The sequence below is a fragment of the Poecilia latipinna genome, unplaced genomic scaffold (assembly GCF_001443285.1).
Source record: "Poecilia latipinna isolate Pla-1442-1.1 unplaced genomic scaffold, P_latipinna-1.0 Scaffold439, whole genome shotgun sequence".
Taxonomy (NCBI): Eukaryota; Metazoa; Chordata; class Actinopteri; order Cyprinodontiformes; family Poeciliidae; genus Poecilia; species Poecilia latipinna.
The window spans coordinates 129,691-153,279 of record NW_015113055.1 but is presented as its reverse complement, the minus strand read 5'-3'; the positions used below and the strand labels follow the sequence as shown (position 1 = coordinate 153,279).

Genomic DNA, 23,589 nt, shown 5'->3' with positions numbered 1-23,589 from the left:
TGTATTAATTATGAAGCACATTTAATCGCTACATTTAAACGCAACTACAACACCTAGGTCTGATTTTGATGGTGCGTTTGGCTTTTCAATGAGAAATTTCGCCATGACCCCCTAAGAGAGGGAAGTTAAAAAATAAACATATTACGATATCTGTCTCAATTCTACAAAAGGTATAATATTCATCCTTAAACGTTGATTTTTTTTTGTCACAAAGGTAAGTACAAAATTTAGAATTAAGTCCCCTTATTTATTGAAAAAAGAGGTTTTAAAGTAAGTCATTTATGCCTTCCTCCAATTCATAATAATAAACAGTGTATTCCAGAAAAACGACTCATTTACAGATTAAAGGTCTATGTTTACGTTTTCGACGTAAGCCAATGTGACCACAAATTTGATTGGTTGTTGCCAAGACCATCGTGAACGTAAGTCGTCGCCTATTGGTTAATTTTTTAAAGGGGCGGTGTTTGGCGTTGCTACATCACCACCTTTGTCGTTATTCAGCAGCTGCTCTCAAATTGGAAAGTCCCTCTCAAGCGGCCAGCTTTCAGACAGGGAAAATGCACATTCCTCTGTCACTTACAACAAGGGACTTGGATATTTGCTTCTCTTGGTTGGCTTAGTAGATATAAAATACTGTCAAAGCTTTTTATTTTCTGTATCTTGCGTATAAACATTCTCGTTCGGAGTCGAAGCTGGTGTTAGCTGGCTAGCTTTTTGTGCGGCTAGCTGCTAGCTGAAGGATGTTTTGTTGTTGAAGCAGGCTGCCCTCCCATCGTCTGGGAGAGGATATTTCTCAGCTGTGAATGGGAAAAACGATCCGTTGACACTTCTGCTGACCTTCTCTGTTAAAGTGAGCCGTGAAATCCACCGACACAGACAGGGGGGGTCCAGTTTGACAGAAGAGGAAGGAGATGGGAAACTGTTTGAAATCTCCGACCTCGGATGATATATCTTTGCTACATGAATCCCAGTCGGACCGAGCCAGTTATGGAGACGGTGTTGACCTGGATCAGGAGCCACCGCCCCCTTATCAGGTAAGTTTATAACAAACCTCAACCACACATAGTATGTTAAGTGCTGAACTTCAAATAATGATGTTTTTCAGTTTTGGACCATCTTAGTGGTATGTCATTATGGTCATACCCGTCTGTAAAGCAGCTGATGGCTGCCTTTATTTAAACAAACATCATGTGGAGCTGTATCAGCTGTTCACAGATCTAACATCACCCTTCAGGAGGAACTCCAACCCACTGACCCTGTCCCTTCACGGCATTGAAACTAATCCTCTTATCCCCAGGTCCTTCCTTTGGGCATAGTTTTAATGAAGCAATAATTCCCTTTGCATTCATATGCAAACGTCATTTTTTAAAATGAAACAAACCAGATCACGAAGATTTGGTTGAAATGGAGAATCATAAAATAAATATGTGCTTTCATTTTTATTATCTTAACATGGACAGTTCTCCACTTGTAATACTTTAGTTTTGTAAAATGCTGACTCTCTCAGCTGAAGTTACTCAACTCTTCATTTGACTGACAACCTTCAGGCACCAACTTTGTTTGCCTGGTGACCTCATTTCTGTAGCCTGGTCATCTGTACATATGTAGAGCATGTTGTCACTGCAAATATGTTTGTTGTTGTTAATGTTATTATCTCTGTCCATTTTGGGATGTAGCTATATGAATCACTCAATCAAGCCAGAGCTTATCATCGGGTTTAGGATACACATTTTTAAAGTATGGGAGACTTAATATAATGTCAGTACAACATAAACTTGTTGTATTATTGATCTTTTGAAAGAGTGTTTCAGATGTTCAAGATAACAGAACAAATAAAAAAATTAAAATGAATACATTAAAATAAAATGGCATGTATGAAAAGCAGCTGTTTCCCACCAGACATTTCCTACCAAGCAGTGGACCTTTACTTAAGTTTTTGTTGGATTATTGGTCAACCATTTTGGTTACTCTATGAAGAGTCTGGGGTTTTCAAACATCCTCCACATCTGAATAATTATAATCGTATCACTTTCTGACGTGTTCTGGTGCCGGTTTCTTTTCTGTTTTGTGTGCTTATCTGAATTTGTACTTCAACACCATCTCGTCTCTGAGGTGACGTCTACATCTTCCTTTTTGATTAAGCTTATAGATAGTGTCTAAGGTTATCCTGGATGGTAGCTTACCAATTCATACATAACAAGAACTAGTTCTTAACGCAGTTCAGCCAGGTTTAAGTAATTGACTTGTGATTATTGTTCACCACCTAGCTCATTTTTCATGATCTTTTTAATAAAGTAAAAAAACATAAAGAATCATGATGTCATTTAGCAGCAGAGTGGAGTAGTTAATGGCACTGTTGCCCTACAGCAAGAAGGTTTAGGATTCAAATCCCAGCCTGGTGTCTTCTTAAAGTTTGCCTGTTCTCTCCGGGTTCCTCACATAGTCCAAACTCATTACTGTTGGGTCAGTTGGTCTCTCTAATTTGAGTTTAGATGTGTGTATGATCTTGCATTTGATACAATTTATTTTTTTTTTACTACATCCCTACATGTTTTAGATGTTTCTGGTCCATGCAGGACAGGGCGGTTTGAGGATCAGGTTTGTTAAACACTGGATTATGCCACAGTCCATAATCTGCTTTTGTTCTCTCCTGCTGTTTTTGCTCAACTAAGCAGTGTCTGGATTTCCAAAATACCCAGGTGAATTCTGTGGTGTTTATTTACACACATTTTAACAGTTTAATCAACAGAAGAAAAATTGACTGTAAGGCATCTAATTGGACTATTTTAAACTGAGGTCAAGTTTACTCCCTTATTGCCATCAAGTAAGTGCAGAATGGATTTGCTGGGTTTTTCTCTCTCCTCCTTTTAATGTGTTATTGAACGCATTAAAAATATTACTGAATAATTACCAAGTACAGAAAGTTGCCATTGTTATAATTTCATTATATTTCTTTATTTGACCCATTCTTTGGGATTCACATTTCAAGTAATAAGAAAAAAGTGTGACTTGACTATGTAGTTAAACGCATTTTTGTTACAACACGAAGTTACTGAGGACACATCATGTAGTCTATAGGTGAAACATTTCAGGTCAGACATATTGACTTCAGCTCTTTGTTTCATGTCTGTCAAAGCAATGCAGATGACATTCCCCTTTAGGAGAGGCTCTGTTTTGTTTTAATCACCCACCCGTTATTACACAGGCATATCCCTCCCACTGTGTAATTAGGTCAGTCAGCTGTGGTCTGAAGAGGGATGACATAATAAACACACGTGTTGTGCATTTTTTTATAATAGCCCTCTTAGTCAATATTTCAGTTCTTTAGAAGAAGTCTGTTTAGGGTTTTGTCTGGTTGAACTGACAAAGTTTCATAAGAGGTTTGACGGGGCTGTTAAACTCTGTCAAATCTCCCAACTTCTTAATGGTAACTTGGCACCTTCACAGTCTTGTCTGTTTCTCTGCGCCTAAAGTTCAGCTTAATATATTTAAGAAGAGTTTTTTGTAGTAAAGAATCAAGTATTTTCCTTGTTTTCTATTTGAAATTATTATATTTAGGCAGCTCCCCATTGTGCTCTTGATTCTGCCTCAAAACATTCATTGAATTTTTCTGATATTTTATAATAATTGATTCTGAAAATCAAAAAGTAGCTTGCCTAAGCTTTAAATTTTTGTGGTATGATTCTGTAACTGTGTTATTTAATTGTGTAGATTGCTTTTGTGTTTGCGGCAGAGTTTCTGAGATATCGGGTGCAAAGACGCCCGCCTTCTTTGGGAGATAATCAAATTGGAAAGCTTTCAGCCTTTGTTGGACGTTTTACCAAAAATGCATTTGGAAAACCAAACGATGTCTCTGTAAATGTAGGGTTTTGAGGTTCACCCAGAATTTGATAACGTATTTATCATTCAACCCATCACATCTAGGGATGTGTAGAGCTCTTAAACACAAATGTCCAAGTCTACTCATCGTAAAAAGAAACTGTAGTTGGTTTGATTTTGTGTCAGAAGCAGTACTGGTGTGATGGAGCAATATATATAGACCAGCAACGTCTAGTAAGTTATGGTGGATTGTAGAAATGAGGATTATGTTCTATGTAAACTAAGCTTTCTAATTTATGTGCTACAAAAACCCCATAAATTAGTTCACCTGTTTCCTAAAACAAATTCAGATTTTCAGGAAATAAAAATGCAACTCCTACACATTTAGAGTAACAAACGTTATGATGCAGTCTTTTTTTTCTTAGCTCGCTGAAATTATTCGGTGAACTAATCTGAATTACTATTCTGAAGTAATTTGTAATTGCACATCAAAGTAATAAACCTTACGACAAAATTACATCCCACACCTAGACAAACAAACCTTAAAAAGATGCTACATCCAGGGTGATGGTGAACTGAGTTTCAGAGTCTGATCCAAGTCACAAAAACAAAGACTTTAGACTTGACTGAGGCTCGTCGTCTGGGACTAACGTCTTTGTAACTATCTTTATCTCTTGTAATTAGGGGTAGTAGCGAGCCGTTATGTAAGCAACAGACTGCTGGAGCTCTGAGAGGTGATGCACCTCATTGCGTGTGTGCGTGTGTGTGTGTGTGTTGTCAAAGGAGGCCAGGCTGCCTAATGATGAGGCATTATTTGTGTGACTAGCCAGTCACAGAATTTAAACAAAACTAGAAATAGGTTCAGACAATAAGGTGTGATGTATATAATTTACATTTGAATTATGTACTCGGTGGTTGTGTCACTAACTTTGTACTCCATTGCTCTAAAAAGAAGTGCACAGGACTTCTGACGCAGATTTAAGAATTGTGCTGACATCAGTGCCCCTGTGGTGCCAAACTCCCAGTTTGTTCCTTCAAAACTTGGCTTTACTTTTGCGTGACCAGGGGAAGCTCAGGTCTTGGTGGTTTTACAATAGAAATGTTTTGTGAAAGAGACTTCAGAGGAACAGGACTTTTCCAAGGAAAAGTCAGAAGTGTTTTTTTTTTTGCTGAACAAATATGCATAGAATCTCAAGTCATAAATCAATAAAGACAAATCTGTGTGTTGACACTGTTGAGACTGCCTGGCTACACTGCTGCAGTCCAGTTGCTGCTCTTAGTGAAATTAAGAGGATTTTGATTCAAACTCAGTGTTTCTGCAGTAGTGTGTTAACTGTGGTTTGACCATGTCTTAGATATGTTGAGTCTCTGATATTCACACTGAAGTGAAAGGTTGGATTATGTATTTTTAATGTTCTGATTCGTTTAAAAGAGGCACCACTTTCACCACCACCCCCGTTTACATTACTATTGCCCAAATAAGGTTAGAAAAACTCTTCATGCTTGACAAGGACATTGTGCTGGAGGTCAGTGACGCATAATTCAGGTTTGATGTTCCAGACGAGGCCTGTATTGCATTATTTTGTTCACCTATGTCTACCCATTTCACTTCGGCTGATATTTACAGCCCTCATGCTGACATTTGAAGCTTTTTATTCATACACAATAACCTGAACTGCTCTGCCAGTTCTAGCTTGTAAAAAGTTTTATAGCAAAAATAATGTTTTTTTTTCTTCATATTTAGTTGAGGTTTGCATAATTTAGAACATCTTGTATACAGAGTGTGTATCTTTGACCCAGCTTCCTAAATAAATTATGTGATGTCATACCCATGTACTGTACTGGTATTGTCTGTCCTGTTATCATGTTGACAAACATTTCCTGTGACGTTAACGTCCGTGGACTTTGCGTCTGATTTGAATGCTTTCCTTGTATTGTGTGCAGGTGTCTTGTTCAAACAATCAGACTCTGAAGTTGACAAGCAAAGATCTTGGATGTCAGAGGTTGTGATCTTCTTATGCTTCAGTTGTTTCATCCCTTAAATGCTCACTGATATAAATTACTAGGCTGCAAGAAAATATAGTGTTTCAGCAAATAAATTTTAGCATTTGCAATTGTATTTGAATGTTGAAAAAGATGTTTCAAAAACGCTTCTGGATTATGTTTTGTTTTTTTAACGTGTGAACTCCTCATGTAAGCAGATGTTTAATGTTTCATCATTTGGAGTGAGTAATGGTGTAAACTGGAATGATCTGCATGCTTGAACACGATTTTTGGTTAAACCAAGTCCCATTTCTCAGCAGATTCTTGCCCACAGGGGAAGACTATCAGTTTTTTCTTTCATTTTAACTGCATGCGTCATGCGTCTGCCCTCTTCCCGCTCACTATTAGCAGCCCGAGTCTGGCAGGCTGACAGTTTCTTGTGAGCTTGGTTTAACAGCCTACGTACGGCATCTTTAGCAGATGAGATCAAAATCTGCTCTTCAGCTCCATCCTTCACCTCCCTCTGCCTTTCTAACTCCTCTTCTGGTTAACCTGACGTCACTCAATTAGCAGCTGTCAGTCCAGCTGACATGCAAGGCATTAAGTGGGACAGATATGTGACAATGGAACTGCTGACCATCGCATAGTTGAGCACCCAAGCACAGCTGTTGCCCACTGTGAGGCCTTGTTTGTAGCTTTTATCCTGGTCATACTGTCAGCCTTTTTTTCTTCATTGTAAACTAAAGAAGCCGGGGGAGCAGTAGAGAAGCTCGGCCAATTTAAAAAAAAATCTGCTGACTTGTGGTTTTAAATGCTCTGCTGCTAGAAGCCCAATTAGTAGCTGGTATGTTTTTACATCTGACTCCAAAAAACTATTCACCTCTAAAAGAGCTTTTTCTATAAATAAACGCTCAATTTGCTCAAAATATCTACAAACATTACATTAAATTGGGATTATTGATCTGTGATTGGATGTTGGGGCCTCACACTGGCATTATGTTTTGGTTCTGAAACCTGAAAAAGAAGAAGATAACCGTCAATTCATTCAAGTGTAAGAAGAGGAAGCAGAACATGCACCATAAGTAACGGCTGAGGGTTTGATCTTGTGCAAAGACGGAGGGGGAAAGGAACCGGTCCAGACCGCAAAGTCAGTTCAGTGAATGGAAAACAACAATGAAGACACTGTGTTCAAAAATGTAGATGACATAATTGGTTTCTAGCACAGAACTCTGTGATAGGACACATTTATCACTTTAATGTCTGTAGCATGTCAGCATTACAACCACATTGTTTACACATTTTATATTGCTGGGTAATGCATTATTGTAATTTGGAAGGAAATGTGTATAATCACTCTCCTGGTGAAGCAAGCAGTGAGTGAGCAAGGTGACAGTTGGATGTTACGATACTTGCAGATGAATATTGATTTTTTTTTCTAGGAAAGAAAATGTTGATATATTGCAATATCGATATTATTACACAGTCCTAATAACTCCAGCAGTTCTGTAGAGATTAGTGAACAAATGGCATCATGAAGACCAAGGACCACAGCAAACTGGTAGAAGAAAAATCTCTGGAGAAGTTTAAAGCAAAGTTGGGTAATAAAACAATATGTACAGCTTAGGACATTACACAAGTCACTGTTCAGTCTACTGTAAAGAGCATAGCAAGCCTACCAAAAGATGGCCGCCCATCTGACTGGCTGGCCAAGAAGGGAAACGATGAAGAGTTCTCTGGTAATTCTTGAAAATCTGCAGATTTCCATCTCTGATGAGGTAATTTGTTGACACGATAGTTATGAGTGTTTTACGGCAATTCTGCACATGTGTAAGTTTTCTTTTGCGTTTCTTTGTTGCTCTATCAAATAAAGTGTCAGTGAAATAAGTTTGTTGTTTCAAGCTGACAAAATGTGGAAAATGCAAAGGGGTACGAATACTTTTGTGTGAGCTGATTAGAAAGTCTTTAAAGATTAAGACTTTACTGCAGTTTGACAGCAAGTCAAATGAGGGCAGAGTGGCCTCCGCTTGTTCAAGCAAACTCTGGGGAAACACTACCACCTTCTGACTTATTTCCACCTACAGCCTCACATTATGACTGGAAGGTCCGTCTGCTGCTGACAGCAGTGAAGTGAAAACTTTTCACGTCATTACAGGATGGTAACAGTCACGCTCACAAAGGCTTTGTGTGGGGACATGAAACTTAAACATTCAACTGAGTATTTTCATTTGTTTGTAAGTTCACTCTAGATATCGAGGAATTTCACACATCAGTGCCTTTAAACATCTTTGATTTGTAGATGTATTTCTGTGATTTTGGTATTGTATATTACTACCTAATTATACACAATTTTTATGCTTTGTCTTATGCATGAGCGCTGTCTGTGGGTTTCATAAAGTGAGTAGATATTAGTAAGCCAGGCTTGTTGTCAAGTTAGTCTAACCTCCAGTGATAAAGTTCAGTTTTGGAGGCTCACTGCCAGTCTGGGCCAGTAGTGGGGGATGTGAGCCAAGCGGAAAAGGCTTGTGGCTTCTGAAGTGTGGTACAGTTTGAGGTGGAGGGATTATGAGCTACTTTGACTGGGTCTGAAAATTTACTGTAAAAATGTTTGAAATATTTTTACATGTCACATAGTACCTTGAGATGCATAAATATAACCCATAATGTAATATGTAAGTGTATTTGTATGCTTACCTAAATATTCTTAAGCTACAAAATGTATTTTATTATTTCCTCTTGTTTTTCTGAAGTCCTACTGTTTTGTAATTCTCCACTGCTTAGTGCAGTTTTTTGATATGCTGGTTGCGATTGGTTCTTTGTCATTTGAGTGAATGCAGTATTTGTAAGGAGCACTCTGAGTGGATGAAAGATATCTTTGTGATTGGCTCGTGGTTAAGTTGTAAAAGGGCGCATACATTTCACCCAAGTGTATTCGTTCAGATCAGTTTCACAGCACAAATATAAAATCATATTTATGCTGTGGAATCAGACTGGAAGTGCAGGTTTTGAGCAAATCTACAGGAAAAGTGAGGATGTTTTAACCAAGTGAGTGTTGAAACACACACATCCCCCACATGTATGACTCCCATGATCATACTCATAAAACTTTAGGTAGCACGAATATTTACCAAAAGACTTTCCCTTCACTGCCCACATTTATCAACGCCATTAGATAGTTGTTGGATATATTTTAATGAGACTCTCTGTCTGCAGGAGCAGATCCACGTGCCTGTCTACCACCCAACTCCCAGCCAGGCCCGACTGGCCACTCAGCTGACCGAAGAGGAGCAGGTCCGCATCGCTCAACGCATTGGACTCATCCAGCACCTCCCGAAGGGTGTGTACGACCCAGGCCGCGATGGCTCCGAAAAGAAGATCAGAGAGTGAGTACAAACCTAACGCTGATCGGGGTAAAATTCAGGTTACCAACATGTAATAACACTGCACACCACGTTGATTAAACCATTGTTGTGGTGACACATGGTGGTGGTGGTGGTGGCAGCATCACCTGATGGAGATGCTTCTCTTCAGCAGGAACAGAGAATCTAGTCAGTGTATGGGAATATGGATGGAGCTTTATGCAGGTCAATCCTGGAATAGAATAGTTGGAGGCTGGAAAAGGTTTGAGAGGAGGTTCATGTTCCAGCAGGATAACGACTTTAAACACACACCCAGAATGAGTATTGTTTTGTCTCTGTGGCCCAGCCAAAGTCTAGACCAAAATCCAATTAAGAATCGGCTAACGACCTTCATTTAATTATTGCTCACCTCTTCCTTGTGCTCTGAGAGTGTAACTCTACACCATATATGAGCTTTAGAGGAGATGGAGATGAAAAGACTAAAAGTTGCTCTGAAATGAAAGTTGTTTTATTTTTTATTTAAAAAATATACTTTTTATGATCAATCATCTTTGACAGATATTTCATGTTAAATATGATTGGTTAGGCTGCACCTAGTGGTTTTCGTCATTATATCGTCATTGCAAAATCATTGTTTGCAACATTCATGTCGCAAAAGATCGTTTGGATTTGGATTGTTAGGAGTCTTTCACAATATTTACCAATAATATCGCCGTCGCAAGATTTCCTAATGTGCAATATTGTGCAAACTCATGACTGCAACAGAAACCAATCTGTTGCATTCATGAGTTTGTCAGCACAAACTCAGTTTAGTAAGCATGCTGGCTGTTACCGAGATTCTGTGTTCATCTCCACAGGTGTGTCATCTGCATGATGGACTTTGTTTATGGAGACCCCATCCGGTTCCTGCCCTGCATGCACATCTACCACATGGACTGTATAGACGACTGGCTGATGAGATCCTTCACTTGCCCCTCCTGCATGGAGCCTGTGGACGCAGCACTGCTCTCCTCCTACGAGACCAACTGACCGCCTCCTGGACCACGCCGGAACAGCAAAATCTACCCACACATCATATAACCTAAACCTCCTCACTGCTAACTTATATCCTGGATTAGTAAGATTATAAAGTTTAGGTCCTGATTTGAGGAGGGTTAAAAATGTTGGCTCAATTCTGTTTCTGTGCTGATATATGTACTTAAATGTGAAGGCATATAAATGACTCTGTGTTTGTGCAACATTTCCTCAGTTAGCCTGCTGGGCAGGACTGTATCTGAGAAAGGACTGACGGAGTAAAGACAGTAGTGCAGACAGTCGGTGTGAAGGTAGGAATCGGAGAAGAGCACTGAAGCGTGCCAGAGCAAACGTCATGATTAAGAAGACTTTAAACATACAATGTGTGCGCATACACAAACACACACACGCGCACAATTCTGTCATTGACTTCCAGCCTCTGAAATGTGTCCACCAGAAGTGACGAGAGACATCTGACCTTCATCACTGGGCTGCATATCATGTCTCGTGGACTGCTGGTAACTGATGGCGTTCATAATAAAAGCTAAAAGAGATGATCTCCAGCAGATGTGAGAACTGCAGAGTCACATTAGCTGAGAAACTGTCTCTGATGCAAAGCAGACTGCAGGTGGGATAATTTGAGATGGACGTCCAACTTAAGACTACTGATGCTTAGTGCTGAGATACCACAGGCCTGCGCTAGTCGTCTTCAGCACACAGGCCCAGTTCTGTTTGTCTGTACAGATCCTTTCTGTCAAATATGACTGGTTAACAGCTTGACTGACTGTCCTGTGGTTTTGTGAATTGTTTTTGTTTTCCAACTTAAAGGGCTTTGTTGAATCTGTGTTCACCAAGAGTGTGGACATAACAAAAGGACATGCAGTGTATGTTCTTTATTTACTATTGTGATGGATTGCTGGTGAAACTGTCCTGTCAAAAGTTCGGATTCATCCCTCAGATTATTAGCAAAAGCACAACTCAACAGCTGTTTGGGTTTTTTTTTTTTTGGTTTTTTTTTGCACATTGTAGTCGGATTAGAGCAATAGAATCAACATTTTTACAATGTGATCAACAATATCTGCTATATGAAAAGCACCATAAGAGTCGTTGCATCTATAAACTGGCACCAAATACAAGAGAAAACATTTTGAGGCCTCATCAAAACAAAGACAAAAAAATGTTTAGTAGTTTGCATTTAGGAACAGTTGTCTTTTATTTAATCATATTTCTTTTTAAATGTAATTTTCCTATGTGGCACAAATAGGCCTCAATTTTATTGATCTGCTACATTTTTACATTTCCATTCTCAATGTCACCCAGTTTACCTGAAAGAGCACAAAAATATTAAATGACTTTGTTATATTCTCCTTCTGCCCTGCTTGGTATAACTTGGATCATGTTTTAAATAAGAAAACAAATGAGCTCTCATTGAGAGTTAAAAATGTTACAGGTTTTAACCTGTTGGTCTCAGGTTGTCATTCACAATGACAGGGGTGCCAAACTCCAGTCCTCAAGGGCCGCTGTCCTGCAGTGTTTAGATGTGCCACAGGTAAAAAACAGTGGAATGAAATGGCTTAATTACCTCCTCCCTGTGTAGATCGGTTCTCCTGAGCCTTGCTAATGACCTAATTATTCTTTTCAGGTGTGGTGCAGCAGAGGCACATCTAAAAGTTGCAGGACAGAGGCCCTTGAGGACTGGAGTTTGACACCCCTGTCACGAGAGGACCCAAATTTGGGTCCTCTAGTGACAGACAGGTTAAGGCTCCCACCCTGAGTATTTTTGGAAACCTTCATAGAAAGCTGATCAGCCATCTGTACTTTTGTTTTTTTGCACAGTACTTTATATCTTTGTTGTACATATTGTCCTCCATCCGCTAGGTGGAGCTTCTTGGCGTTATACTTTACACATGTGAGAGAGACTGCTGAATGATGCAACTTTTCATTCTTTTTTGGAAATAATGTGGCAACAAAGTGCTCTCTACTTCAGTTTTAGTGTTGCTGATGTGACAAAATTAGAGGTTTTCCAGCTACTTTATCTCAAGTTTTGGCCCAGGATAGGAGTCTGCATACAGACTGAAACATTTCCTTTGTCTCCACATCTTTGCACAAGATGTTGCTTAATCACAAAATGGAGTACTGTTGGACTCTGACTCATTTGTTTGGTGACCTATTTATTGAAATTTGACCAAATTCACTTGACTGGGTGATTTTAAGGTTTTTCCTTTTTTAATTTCGAAAGAACAAAATGGCAAGGTGTTCTCACATGTGGATGGAGTATGTATGTGTTTGTGAATGCTTGTAAGAACTTTTCTTGTAAGATTAAATATGCATATGCTCTGTATTAAAAGCAAATAAAAATACAAAGAAGCACAACTGCTGGGGGGCGCTTCACTGCTTTCCCTAAATTACCGTTTCACCTGTAAAACTCAACAGCTTTCAGTTTCTCATATAGTGTTATATGATTCATATGACTCTTAATCTTGATTCAAGACATTTCTAGAAACTTCATAAGAGCCTAAATGAATTTCTTCTGAGACTCCATAATTACAGCAGGGAAATAAAGTATTGTATGTCAGCATATTAATAAATTTGTTTCAAAATAGGCTAATATGAATTAAGCCTATGGGCTATTGGCCTATAGCCCATATGAAATGTCCCAAACAATTCAAATTCAAATAAATCTGTTTAATTTGTGAAGTCTTGTGGACTTGCACTGAGAAGAAATATTAATTTTAAAAAAATTTGTTATTGCAAGATTTATCTTCTATGGAGAAACAGGTTGCATTGTCCAGGAATGATTATTGACCCATATACATTTTTGAAAGTTTTCTGGGCCTCGTCTTTGTACTAATCTTCAGTTCTTTCTACAGATTTTCTGTTGAATTAAAGTTAGCTATTTAGTTGTTTTTTTTTAACTGAAACTATGTGAGAGTTTCATTGTGTATTTAGGATAATTGCATTGCTGAGAAAGTCATCTCTCCTTTATTGTTGATATTTGACCTTTTTAGTACATTTGTTGATTCACTTATTCAGTTATGTGAATATACCATATGTGCCATTTGTTAAGACAGCCTCGCATCATGTTTCCACCTTCAAACATCACTGCAGGAATAGTGAATAGTGATTTTTTTGTTTGTTTTTTTTTTGTTCCCCAAGCAAGATGGTAATCGTATACAAGGAGTTTATTTTGTATTCTCACAGTACTTTACTGACTTCTCTAAATGTTCTGCTGCAAACTAAGTGTTTTTTTCCCTCTGCAGTGGAGGTTGGTACAATAAGCTTACACTGATGCCATTGCAGTTTAGTATATTGTTGTGTTCAAACAAGTGTACCTGCTAGTTCTGGGTCTTTCTAAAGTTGTTAGCAAATGGACATTAATCCTTTTATTTATTATGATTATTATTATCATCATCGTCATCATTGCTCTGACTCTGCTGGTTGGTTAATGGGGAAAAATGTTCCTATCAAATTATGGATGGGTCCTTGCTGTTCTCACAGAAACCTCCAGAAACTGATAGGTTTTTATAGGCAATCAATTGAGTTATCATCTTGTAATGTTAGTGATCCTGATTTATCATAATTTATGGATAAATTTCTTTGTAGATGCAGACCACCTGGGTGCTATTGGCATAGTTGCAAGTCAAGTAAACGCATTCAATCTCTTGAATGTGCTTACTTAGCAAACATTGCATTGTTAAATGCTTATTTTTGCCTGCTCTGTCTTAAACGAATCAATCAAGTTTGCTTAAAACGTGATTGCTTGATTGAAAACACTTCTTATTTCAGAAAAGTCCTTTACATCATATTAAAACGATAATTTCCTCTGCAGTGGAGATTGCGTGATTGTCAGGCAATTTGAACACAAAAAGGTAAGCACGCAACAGAGGGCAAAATGAAAACATGGTAAATGTTATTTGCTCTAACTTGTTCATGTAATGAAGACAGATGCTCTGCGATAATTTTGTTTTATTTGGTTATAAACGCCAGGTCCTGGTCTTCACGTTTCAAATCTGTAAGAGAGAAAGAGACAATGATTTATTTTAGATGTCTCAGTTTACAAACTTCAAATTACTACAGTTACAAGCAGTCCTGAAATATGCATAACAGAAAACGTATTTGTCTGCTTTAAAAGCCGTTTCAGACGCAGAACAGACCACTGATAGGTCAGTCTGTAAACACCCTCCAGCCAATTAAAACCCTGAACGTGAGAGGGACTACCGTCATAAAGGTCCATATATGGCTGAACTCCGCCCCCTCTTTTTCAAATGAGAAAAAGATTCCTCCACAGAACAGAGGAGTCTACGCACGTCAGAATATAGTAATCACCCCCAAACCGCTTATTACTAGAATCGGCTCTCTAATTTGCGTTTATTAGTTATTTTTTCTTTACCAGAAATAAACAAATGTTAAGTGAATGCAGCCGAAGTTTTACTCGAAATGAAACGGGCCTACATGTTTTTACTAACCATTCCAGGTCTAATTGCTACTTTTCACCTTGCGCGCATTATAATATAGTGGATCCAGTTCTGCAGTGCTCCGTTTTCAGAAAATTCATTAAATAGTGTAGCTATTAAATAACTGGTGGAGAGAATAGGAGGCCGCAAAAACAAATAGACTTAATGCAACAAGAAGTAGTTTGTGATTATCTGGTAAAATACATGTGGCATCAAACGGAAATATTTGGGCATATATTACTCAAAATATACCCTAAAATGTTGCTGGTCCCCCCCACCCCCCAAAAGAGTCTACGCACGTAGACTCCTCAGCAATAATTCCGCAAAGTATTATTCCAATTATGCAAAGTGGAATAATATCCCTCTTCTTGTGATGCGTTCTATTGACAAAAGATGGTGCATTTGGTTATTTAATTTCCATTTCGGATAAATTAAGAATTTTTTAAACTGAATTGAATTGAAAAGTGCAGGGGTGCCAATAATTGGTCAATAATTGTTTTCTACGCAAGTAAATAAATGTATTGGACGTTTTGTACAATTTTCAGCGTGAGATTACGCTCCTGCAATAAAACGAATGTATTTTAAGGCATTTTACACATCTTTACCGTGTACAAAAAATATGAACAGCGCTGTGGATCTACCGCATTACCTGGTCAGACTTAATCGGCTTCAGAAAATTGCTTTTGTCTTCTTTGTTTGTGGCGTAGACTCGAAGACGACATCTACTTATTGCAACATGCGTCACTTTTTATTGTCGTTTTTAAAATTCTGGAAATAAAGTGATTTGAAACTGACCGTCATTTAACCGTAGCCCCATCTTTCACAATAGCAGACTTTATTTGGGAAAACTGAGCAGAAATGACACAGGCGTGTCTGTTGATGGGTATTTCTTTATATATTTTTACAATCAGTATGGCTTCTGATGTCACATGATAAAGACGCATTTCCGTTTTATTTATAAAGCACTTCAGCACAAAGAAGACGCAACAGTAGAAGCTACAAACTTATTGAACAATCGAAAACAATGCCGCGGTTCTGCTGGAATCACGTGCGTGAGGAAGTGACCTCTTGTCGCAAAAGCCCTTTTATTAAAGATAATAGAGTGCGACACTGAAGACTTTTTTCATTTACTCACCTTTGGTGAGTAGAGTCTGGTCACAAGAGGTGACTCTGATAAAAATAACATTTTCATTTGCCTTCTGACAATTAGACTGTTATGCCACTACTACAAGAGCTAATCTTCCTCTGAGGGCCCATTATAATAAACACAAATTAGCAACAAGACCTTCCCTCACGTCACTCAGGGCCCCAGATATTGTTCAATGAAATCAGCCGTCTCCTCGTGCTTGAAGTCTCGCGCCAGGCTCAGCGCGGTGTGTCCCAGGTCGTTGGTCCTCCGGGGGTCCTCGGTGAGGTCCAGGAGCATCCTGACCATCTCCAGATGTCCCCCCTTTGCGGCCAGATGCAGCGGCAGGTTACCGGTTTCGTCCGCGAGATTCACTTCCGCTCCGTGATTTATCAGAACACGCACAGTCTCCACAAAACCCTCGCGTGCGGCGTCGTGAGTCACGGTCAGGTTTAGCGTCGGGTCTCGCGCGTTGGGATCAGCTCCTGCCTCGAGCAGAAGCTCGACGAGGTTGGCATTTCCGAGCATCGCCACCTGGAAACATGAGGAAAATAAAAGAGACGAGTGAACTGGTCGGATGTTTGACAACTATTTTGTCAAACAACTTTATAAGTTGATTGTAAGTTATGTTAATTGATAATTTTGTCATGTGCCCATGAGCTGAATAAATTACGGCTTTTAAGTTTGCACTTTCACAGAACAGAGACAAAAATAGTGGGAGTGCACTCGAAATTAAAGTTAGTCAGCTTGATTAACAATACTATAATATAAAAAGGACAATATAGGAATTCCGTTACTTTCTTGGACCCAAGGCACGACAATGAAAATCAAACACTGAGAACTGAAGGGAGTTTATGTTTTAATTTTAATTTCTAATGTAAGGTTTTTCCTGCAACATTTGCATGCCAGTATTGAATATGGATTCAACTGACTTAAATAACAAAGATGGATCATATGAAATTAACATAAAACAATACTTGTAGTAAAAGAAAAAGGACTACTTTTGTTGGAGGAAGGACATTCCAGAACTTAATCGTCAGATGAAGGCTGAGAACTATAGTCAACTTGGCAATTTTTCAGACCCAGAAACCTGACGTTTTTTTTCCTTGTTATTGGAGACTTTGGTTATCCAATAACGTGAAACGTTTTGCAGGAACTGTGGTGAGGAAGCAGAGTACTGCCGTGAGCCTCTCTCAGTTCACGAACAGCATGAAAGCAGTATCCTTGTGCAGAAAGCTCCATCTTACTTCAGAGAGAATACGGACTCCATATGCATATCTTTAAGTTGTCCCTTCTTGTGTATATGTCCAGTCTTGAGGTTGTGACAGCATTTTAAAAAAAAAATGTTTTTATAGTTTTTGAATATGCCAGTTATTCAAAAACTGGCATATGTGATATTGTGAAATTCTCCTGGGAAATGCCTTTCTCTCCCCATTCCCTCAGCCTCTGTGGCTCAACAAGTGGAAAAATACATGTCTCATGTTAGAGGTGAAGTTTTACCATCCTCTACCACAGTAGCTGGTAGAATTTTTTTAATTTCCACCCCTAAATGAAAAATGAATGGAAGTCAATGCAAAGTCCCTGTAAAGATAGAAAGAGATTGTGTGTGTGTGTGTGTGTGTGTGTGTGTGTGTGTGTGTGTGTGTGTGAAAATAGTTTAAAATTTACTTGATGAACATGAAAAAAACAGATTTAAACATGTTATTAATGGCAGTGCAAATTTTCCCTGTGAAAATAGCTCTCATTTAATCTGGAGCATGGCAAGACTTCACCTCAAACATGAGGCCTGTATTTTTCCACTGACAACTTCCTTCTCTCGACTTGCACTTCATCTCAAAAATGTTTTAGTGCCGACTTAATCGGCTATTTGTTATTATCCAAACAAATAGCAATAAATAATAAAATAATTATATCTCTCTTTGTTATGACTGAGTTCACAAGACTGAGAAAAAAAAACTGCTAATTACTTTAGGTTAGACATTTTTAATTTGCAATATGCAACATAGTTGATATGAAATAAATATAACTCCAGCACACAGTTTAAAAAATTTAAACTTAGCTGACTTTTGAAAATAGAGAGAGAAAAAGCAGGAAATGACAGTTAAATCAACACTGTGCTACTGGAGCCTTTAGCAAACAAGAGACTGAGTAGTTTTAACTCTTTCAAGTGTTAAAACTACCCTCTCTTGTTAAAATAACTCTGAGTTATATTTACACAAACTAAATACTCAGCACCGTGTTGATTTAATGCTGTCAATTTTACTAAATAGGAGAAAGTGAAGTATTAGCCAGACCTGCAGAGGAGTCCTCCGAAACGCATTCAGTCCATTAACATCAGCTCCAGCTTGCAATAAATTCAACACTTCTTCCAGCTTTCCACATGCTGAGGCATTACAGAGAAGGTCTGTTCGACACGCCATCCTGGTTGAACAAAGAAAAAGTGTCTGTCTTGTGGTCCTATCATTGAGGCCCCTCCTCCTGCTCTTCTCCTCCTCTTCCTAAAACCTGCTGCTCAGATGACCCTCAAAAGGGGCATATTTTGGCATATTAAAGGTTGAAACAATTTTAGGGTTTTGTTATTATTATTTCTTATATATATATATATATATATATATATATATATATATATATATATATATATATATATATATATATATATATATAATTTCATGCATCCAAAGCTACATCCATTCTTCATCACACATCATACAATTACAAACTATGATTTAGGGTAGTTAACATTTTACTTAATCTCACAGTATACCTAGAAACTTATAGTATTTTAAAACATAAATATTTTTAACATGAAAATAAACGGCAGTAAGGCAACACAATGTTTGGTAGTGCACCACTCAACAATCTATACATGTAAAAAAAAAAAAGTAAAGAGCCACAACCTTCAAAGTGTTTTTTTTCTTCCATAGACTGTATATGTATGTATAATATTAATTTGATTCTCCCATTCATGTGTGGGAGAAACACATGAATGTGTTAAAAGACATTTTAAGACTTTTAGCAGTCTTAAAATGTCTGCCAAAAGTTGATGGACTCTTCCTCTAACATGGATGCATATGCAGACAGACGGTGCTTTATTTGTAGTTTTCTCAAATGCTAAAGTCTCTAAAATATGCCTAAGATTATTGCTTTAAATATATATTTTTTTCTTTAGCCTATGTTTTGCTAAACTATAAATTCATGTTCAAATTTTGAAGGCATTGCTCATTTATCTTTGGAGCCACACCTGTTGCAGATGAGTTTACCACACTACAATAAATATGCTCTTTTTTTTTTAGTGTAAATAAAAATATAAAACGGACTTAAAAAGAAATAAAACTACAAACACAACGAAAAAAGTGTGGAACTTACTTGAAATGAGGTTTGAATCGCAGCACATGTCTTCCTCTTATTCGGCAACCAGCTTTAGGGACTTCTTACAAGTAAGAAAGCTAGTCAGTCAAACATGGGGGGGGGGGAAATAAACTGAATTAAACTGACTTGACAAAGCAATCCTGCACCATATTGTCATTAACAAACGGCTGATGTCCCATTTCTCAAATCAATAAAGTTATACCCAGGCATCATCAGGCACGATCAGCAGTCCAGGTTGGATCCAAATATCGCTGAATCATAGAGAAACATGTCGTTTCCAGAGATTACTGCTCGAATGACGCTGTCGGACCACAACACGAACGAATAATTGCAATATTAATACTCGGGGTAGAAACAGAAATAGCCCTCTAAAAATACCCTGTGATGCGAAAATGGTGTATTTTAGGTTCAAAGTGAGGAAGAATAAAGTGCTCCTTTTTGTTTGACTTCAAAGGCAAGTTAACGTTCAGGCGCTTTGTTTTAAAAACTATGAAGTTGGCCTGATTGGGCGAAGCCTAGCTGCAAGACAAAAAGAAGAAGAAGAAATGGATACGCACCATTTTATCACCTAGAGGAGCGACTGTTGCTCCGTGGGGGTGTGGTCTGCGGCCCATGGCGGCTCAAAACTGGACCACCAGTCCTGGTGCACTTCAATCATGTGACTTATATCAGCCAAACACAGCAGTGCCCTCAGCAGGATACGATTAACTATGCTCCTGAAGAGGATTCTGAATAAAGTCAGGGTATATGTATAATATGCTATAATAGCTGTCAAAGAACCTCTCGGAGTTTAGAAGTTATTTTTGCTCAAAACTCTAACAGATCGTGCTGTCTCTGTCCTCTCTGTCCTCATCATCTCTTCAACAAGCGCGTTGTCCTCTACGTTACAGGAAAGCGCTGCCGTCTCCGCTTCCTCGTCACCTCTAACCAGATCATCCGCCGGCGAACTGTAAAGGGGCGTGCCACCCTTTTATCTCCGCTATAAACGTGGCGGGTCACGAACTTGATGAAAGAATAAAATCCGGAACACATTTCAAATTCAAACTTGATTGAATATGCTGACAAAATGGGCTCTGCCAGTCTAACACTCCGCACCTAAAGCAAGGAAGCGATACCTGTATTTTAATGTTCAAGTTTACTTAATTATAAAGCACGTTTAATAAATCCCAAATGTGCTGCAGAGAAATAATAACGACAGTAAAAGCAAAAACAGCCCTGAACAGTAAATACCACCCCGCCCCCTCCTCCCACACACACACATACACACACACATTCTTCTTTCATACCGTTCTCTTTCCACAAAATGGCTTTCTGCAGCAAGCTGCCCTCTTCTGCACATTCATCTTTTTTTCAAATGAAAAAGTCCCTAACAATCCAGGGTTATGTTATTTCCTGCCGTTTGTCTTTATATATATGTATATATACATTTTTTTACAAAGTGTGATAAAAAAAAAAGTATCATTATTTTAGGGCACACTGTTTTTTTATTTTTAATTGTGCCATTTTCAATTCAGCTCTTCAGGGCTCCGAATAGGTTGCTTAAAACATGATTAAAATCGACAGACTGGACTGTGCTTCCTTTCATTAATTGTGACAACAACATAAAAAAAAAAAAACTTAATTTAAGTCATTTTGGGACTTTATCAATGAAGGTCAAGATATAACCAGTTCCTGAAATGATTGCAAAAAACTTGTCTGTCCACACAAAAGGGCACTTCTCTCTTTTTATAACACAGCTGTAAAATTTAGCTTCAAAATTACCATGAATGGATGAATGGGGAATTGTGACTGTAAACATACTCTTGTGTGTGTGTGTGTGTGTGTGTGTGTGTGTGTGTGTGCGAACAGATCATGGGTCCCCTTTGTTTGCTACTCAAAATATTGTCCTCCAGTAAGTGTGAGGAGAAGATAACTGGAAAACGCTCTGTTACCAACAAATGATTCTGGAAGGGTGGCTTAATAAGGCCTTGGGATGAAGACGAAGTAGTTTACTGAGAAAGCTTTTATAGTGTGCTAACTGACTAATTAGGCAAGAAGCTCATAACAAAAATGCAACTGAACAAAAACGTAAGGCTATTATACCTCTTTCCTTTCTGCAGAGTAAATAAGGAAGCAGTTACTCATTACTTCCAATTTTTAGTTTCGAAATCAAGGACCTTCAGTTTGTCTCATTTAGATTCAAGTTCGTTTTGTGGATGTTGACATCTAACAGCTTAAAATGAAGTGGACTTCTAATGGACATAATGATCTTCATCTAAAGGGTAAGCTGTATGCATTTAATAAACTATAAAAATACTTATTTTCAGTGGCAAATGATCGTGTACACTGACATTTCAGTCTGCATATTAGTGTCTTAGAGGGTTCCTTACCTCGCCAAGAGTTTTATATTTAGAGATATATCCTTCAACAAACTAATCTGGGAAGTAACTTAATATAAATCCAGACTGCATAATAGTGGTGATAGTGATTATTATATATAAAAAAAACCCAAAGAGATGCTGTTCCAACAAGCAACCCAAGATTAAATATTAGCAAACAGGAATGTTGTAACCCCCTGCATGTGTTTCTGTTCAGGCTAAAGATAGGGGGTCAGTTCGACTGCATAACTTTGGTGAAATAACCACATGTACGCACACACGGCTCTGACATGTCTTATAATCTCAGCAGAGGAAGTCACTTTCACAATTCATCTTTCCTGTTAGATTCACAAGAAGTAAAGCCTCTCTACTAAAAGCTAAAAGGCACTTGTCAGTGAACCTAATTCTTTCCTAACGGAATATGTTGCACAATATATTTTTATTAATGGAAAACATGAAATATTGTCAGTGATATTTGGACCCATCAAGTGACAATCGTACCTGATGATGATTCTTTTCTCATTTGTTTATGGCGTTGTTGCAATAGCAATAGACGCATACTGAAAGCCACAATCTGTGGAGACAGCAGAAAATTATGAACACGGTCTTGGGCTGTCATTGGTTCACTTCCAGTCTTTGGCTTCGCCTTACTGGTCCCAGAGCAAATGAACGAAAGATTTCAGAGGTTGTCAGAGAAGATGTAGTTATAAGGAATTTGTGGTGCTGTGTATATTCACAGCAGGATTTGTTTGCTTTAATTTGGAAAACACACATTTACAGTTGTACTTATAAATGAATCCATGTGTAAATGTCAGAATGTTTCTGACAACAAACTCCAAGTCCTGATCTTCACTGACCTTTTCTTAAGTCTGTAATAGAGGGAAAGAGAGAGAGAGAGAAAAACTGAATTAGATTATAAATCAAACGTTTACGTTTACAAACTGTATTGTAATGCAGTGAGAAATACATGGGAAACATGCGTCATTCATATCATGAACAAAGAAAAGTGTTTTGCCTTTTTGTTGCTTATTGATCCCTCAGGAAAATAGGACCCTAGCGCTGTTTAATGGAAATGACATTGAGTTCTAGATCTGACTTAAGTGTTTATTATATTTATTCCCTGGATTGCAACGTCGTGCACTGTTTGGGCTTTTGAGAGACAGCGCACTACGGAGATTAGTTTATTAAAAAAAAAGTGAAATTATCAGACGGAACGAAGAGATGCGGGAAGCCGCTCCTGCAGAGCGGTTGGCCTCCAACTTAAAGTTTTCTTTCAAAGATTTTAAAAGTATGTTTTATCGCGACATTTAATATGGAATCACATTATGCATTTAGATTTAGACTATATCTGAATCTGTTAGCTGGTCACAATCTGCAGATGGGGCTTTTAGAATAGCTCACCAGTAAATTGCGGCCATTTACGGAGGTGTGTTGATAATCACAGCCTAAAAAAATACATAATCTTATCTTCCAGAATTAAGATAATTATATCATCTCCCAAGTTTCCATTAAGGAAAAAAAAAGCAAAACAAACAAACAAACAACAACAACAACAACAACAAAAACAAACCGCTGACGTTCAAGTTTGGTTCGCGTAAATTGTTTATATGCGCATAAAAGTAATGCAACAAATAAATAGCAGATTTCGGCCCGGGTCCCTCTTGCAAATGAGATCTGGATGTCAATGGGGTTTTTACCTGATTTAATAAATGAAAGAAAATAAAATAAAACATTCCGCTCGATTTAATTTCTTTGAAGCTAGAAAACGGCACAATAATCAATCAATCAATCAATCAATCAATCAATCAATCAATCAATCAATCAAATTTTATTTGTATAGCACATTTCAGCAGCAAGGCATTTCAAAGTGCTTTACATAATTAAAAAAAAAACAGAAGGGGTGCAGGCGACTCTCCTCCGTTTCTAGTCTTTGCAATGTTGGCCACTTTAAAAGTCGGGTACAAACGAGCTGACCAGACGCTCCTTACAGCCTAATTCAGGCCTTCAGAGCGAGTTTCGTACTTTGGCGAGCAACGATAAAGATTATTCTACCTCAACTTTTAATAATAATTTCAGATTTTCTTGCACCTGAATCGAACAAGGATCAGGGC

At 38.1% G+C, this 23,589-nt stretch overlaps 2 protein-coding genes across 3 annotated transcripts; one reads left to right on the top strand and one right to left on the bottom strand.

The window, feature by feature from the left end:
- The first annotated feature begins 478 nt into the window (after window positions 1–478).
- Window positions 479–11,215, top strand: rnf11b (ring finger protein 11b). The gene is made up of 3 exons (XM_015038359.1): window positions 479–1,034; window positions 9,013–9,182; window positions 10,016–11,215. The coding sequence occupies exons 1-3, from the start codon at window positions 912–914 to the stop codon at window positions 10,185–10,187; spliced, it is 465 nt and encodes a 154-aa protein (XP_014893845.1). The 5' UTR covers window positions 479–911; the 3' UTR covers window positions 10,188–11,215.
- A 4,283-nt stretch (window positions 11,216–15,498) lies between these two features.
- On the bottom strand, window positions 15,499–19,776 carry cdkn2c (cyclin-dependent kinase inhibitor 2C (p18, inhibits CDK4)). Of its 2 annotated transcripts, none has more exons than XM_015038354.1 (4): window positions 19,679–19,776; window positions 19,119–19,198; window positions 18,047–18,173; window positions 15,499–16,286 (listed from the first exon to the last, which is right to left on the bottom strand). In XM_015038354.1, the coding sequence occupies exons 3-4, from the start codon at window positions 18,170–18,172 to the stop codon at window positions 15,927–15,929; spliced, it is 486 nt and encodes a 161-aa protein (XP_014893840.1). In that variant the 5' UTR covers window position 18,173; window positions 19,119–19,198; window positions 19,679–19,776; the 3' UTR covers window positions 15,499–15,926. The 2 variants fall into 2 exon arrangements, with proteins under 2 accessions (XP_014893840.1, XP_014893839.1); XM_015038353.1 differs by lacking the exon at window positions 19,679–19,776 and adding an exon at window positions 19,324–19,670.
- Between the last annotated feature and the right edge of the window lie 3,813 nt (window positions 19,777–23,589).

Excerpts from the sequence above, each read along its gene's own strand:
- rnf11b (XM_015038359.1), top strand. The coding sequence starts at position 912 with ATGGGAAACTGTTTGAAATCTCCGACCTCGGATGATATATCTTTGCTA. Across the intron at positions 1,035-9,012 it reads AGCCACCGCCCCCTTATCAG|GAGCAGATCCACGTGCCTGT; the intron begins GTAAGTTTATAA and ends CTCTGTCTGCAG. Across the intron at positions 9,183-10,015 it reads TCCGAAAAGAAGATCAGAGA|GTGTGTCATCTGCATGATGG; the intron begins GTGAGTACAAAC and ends TCATCTCCACAG.
- cdkn2c (XM_015038354.1), bottom strand. The coding sequence starts at position 18,172 with ATGGCGTGTCGAACAGACCTTCTCTGTAATGCCTCAGCATGTGGAAAG. Across the intron at positions 16,287-18,046 it reads TTCGGAGGACTCCTCTGCAG|GTGGCGATGCTCGGAAATGC; the intron begins GTCTGGCTAATA and ends TCATGTTTCCAG.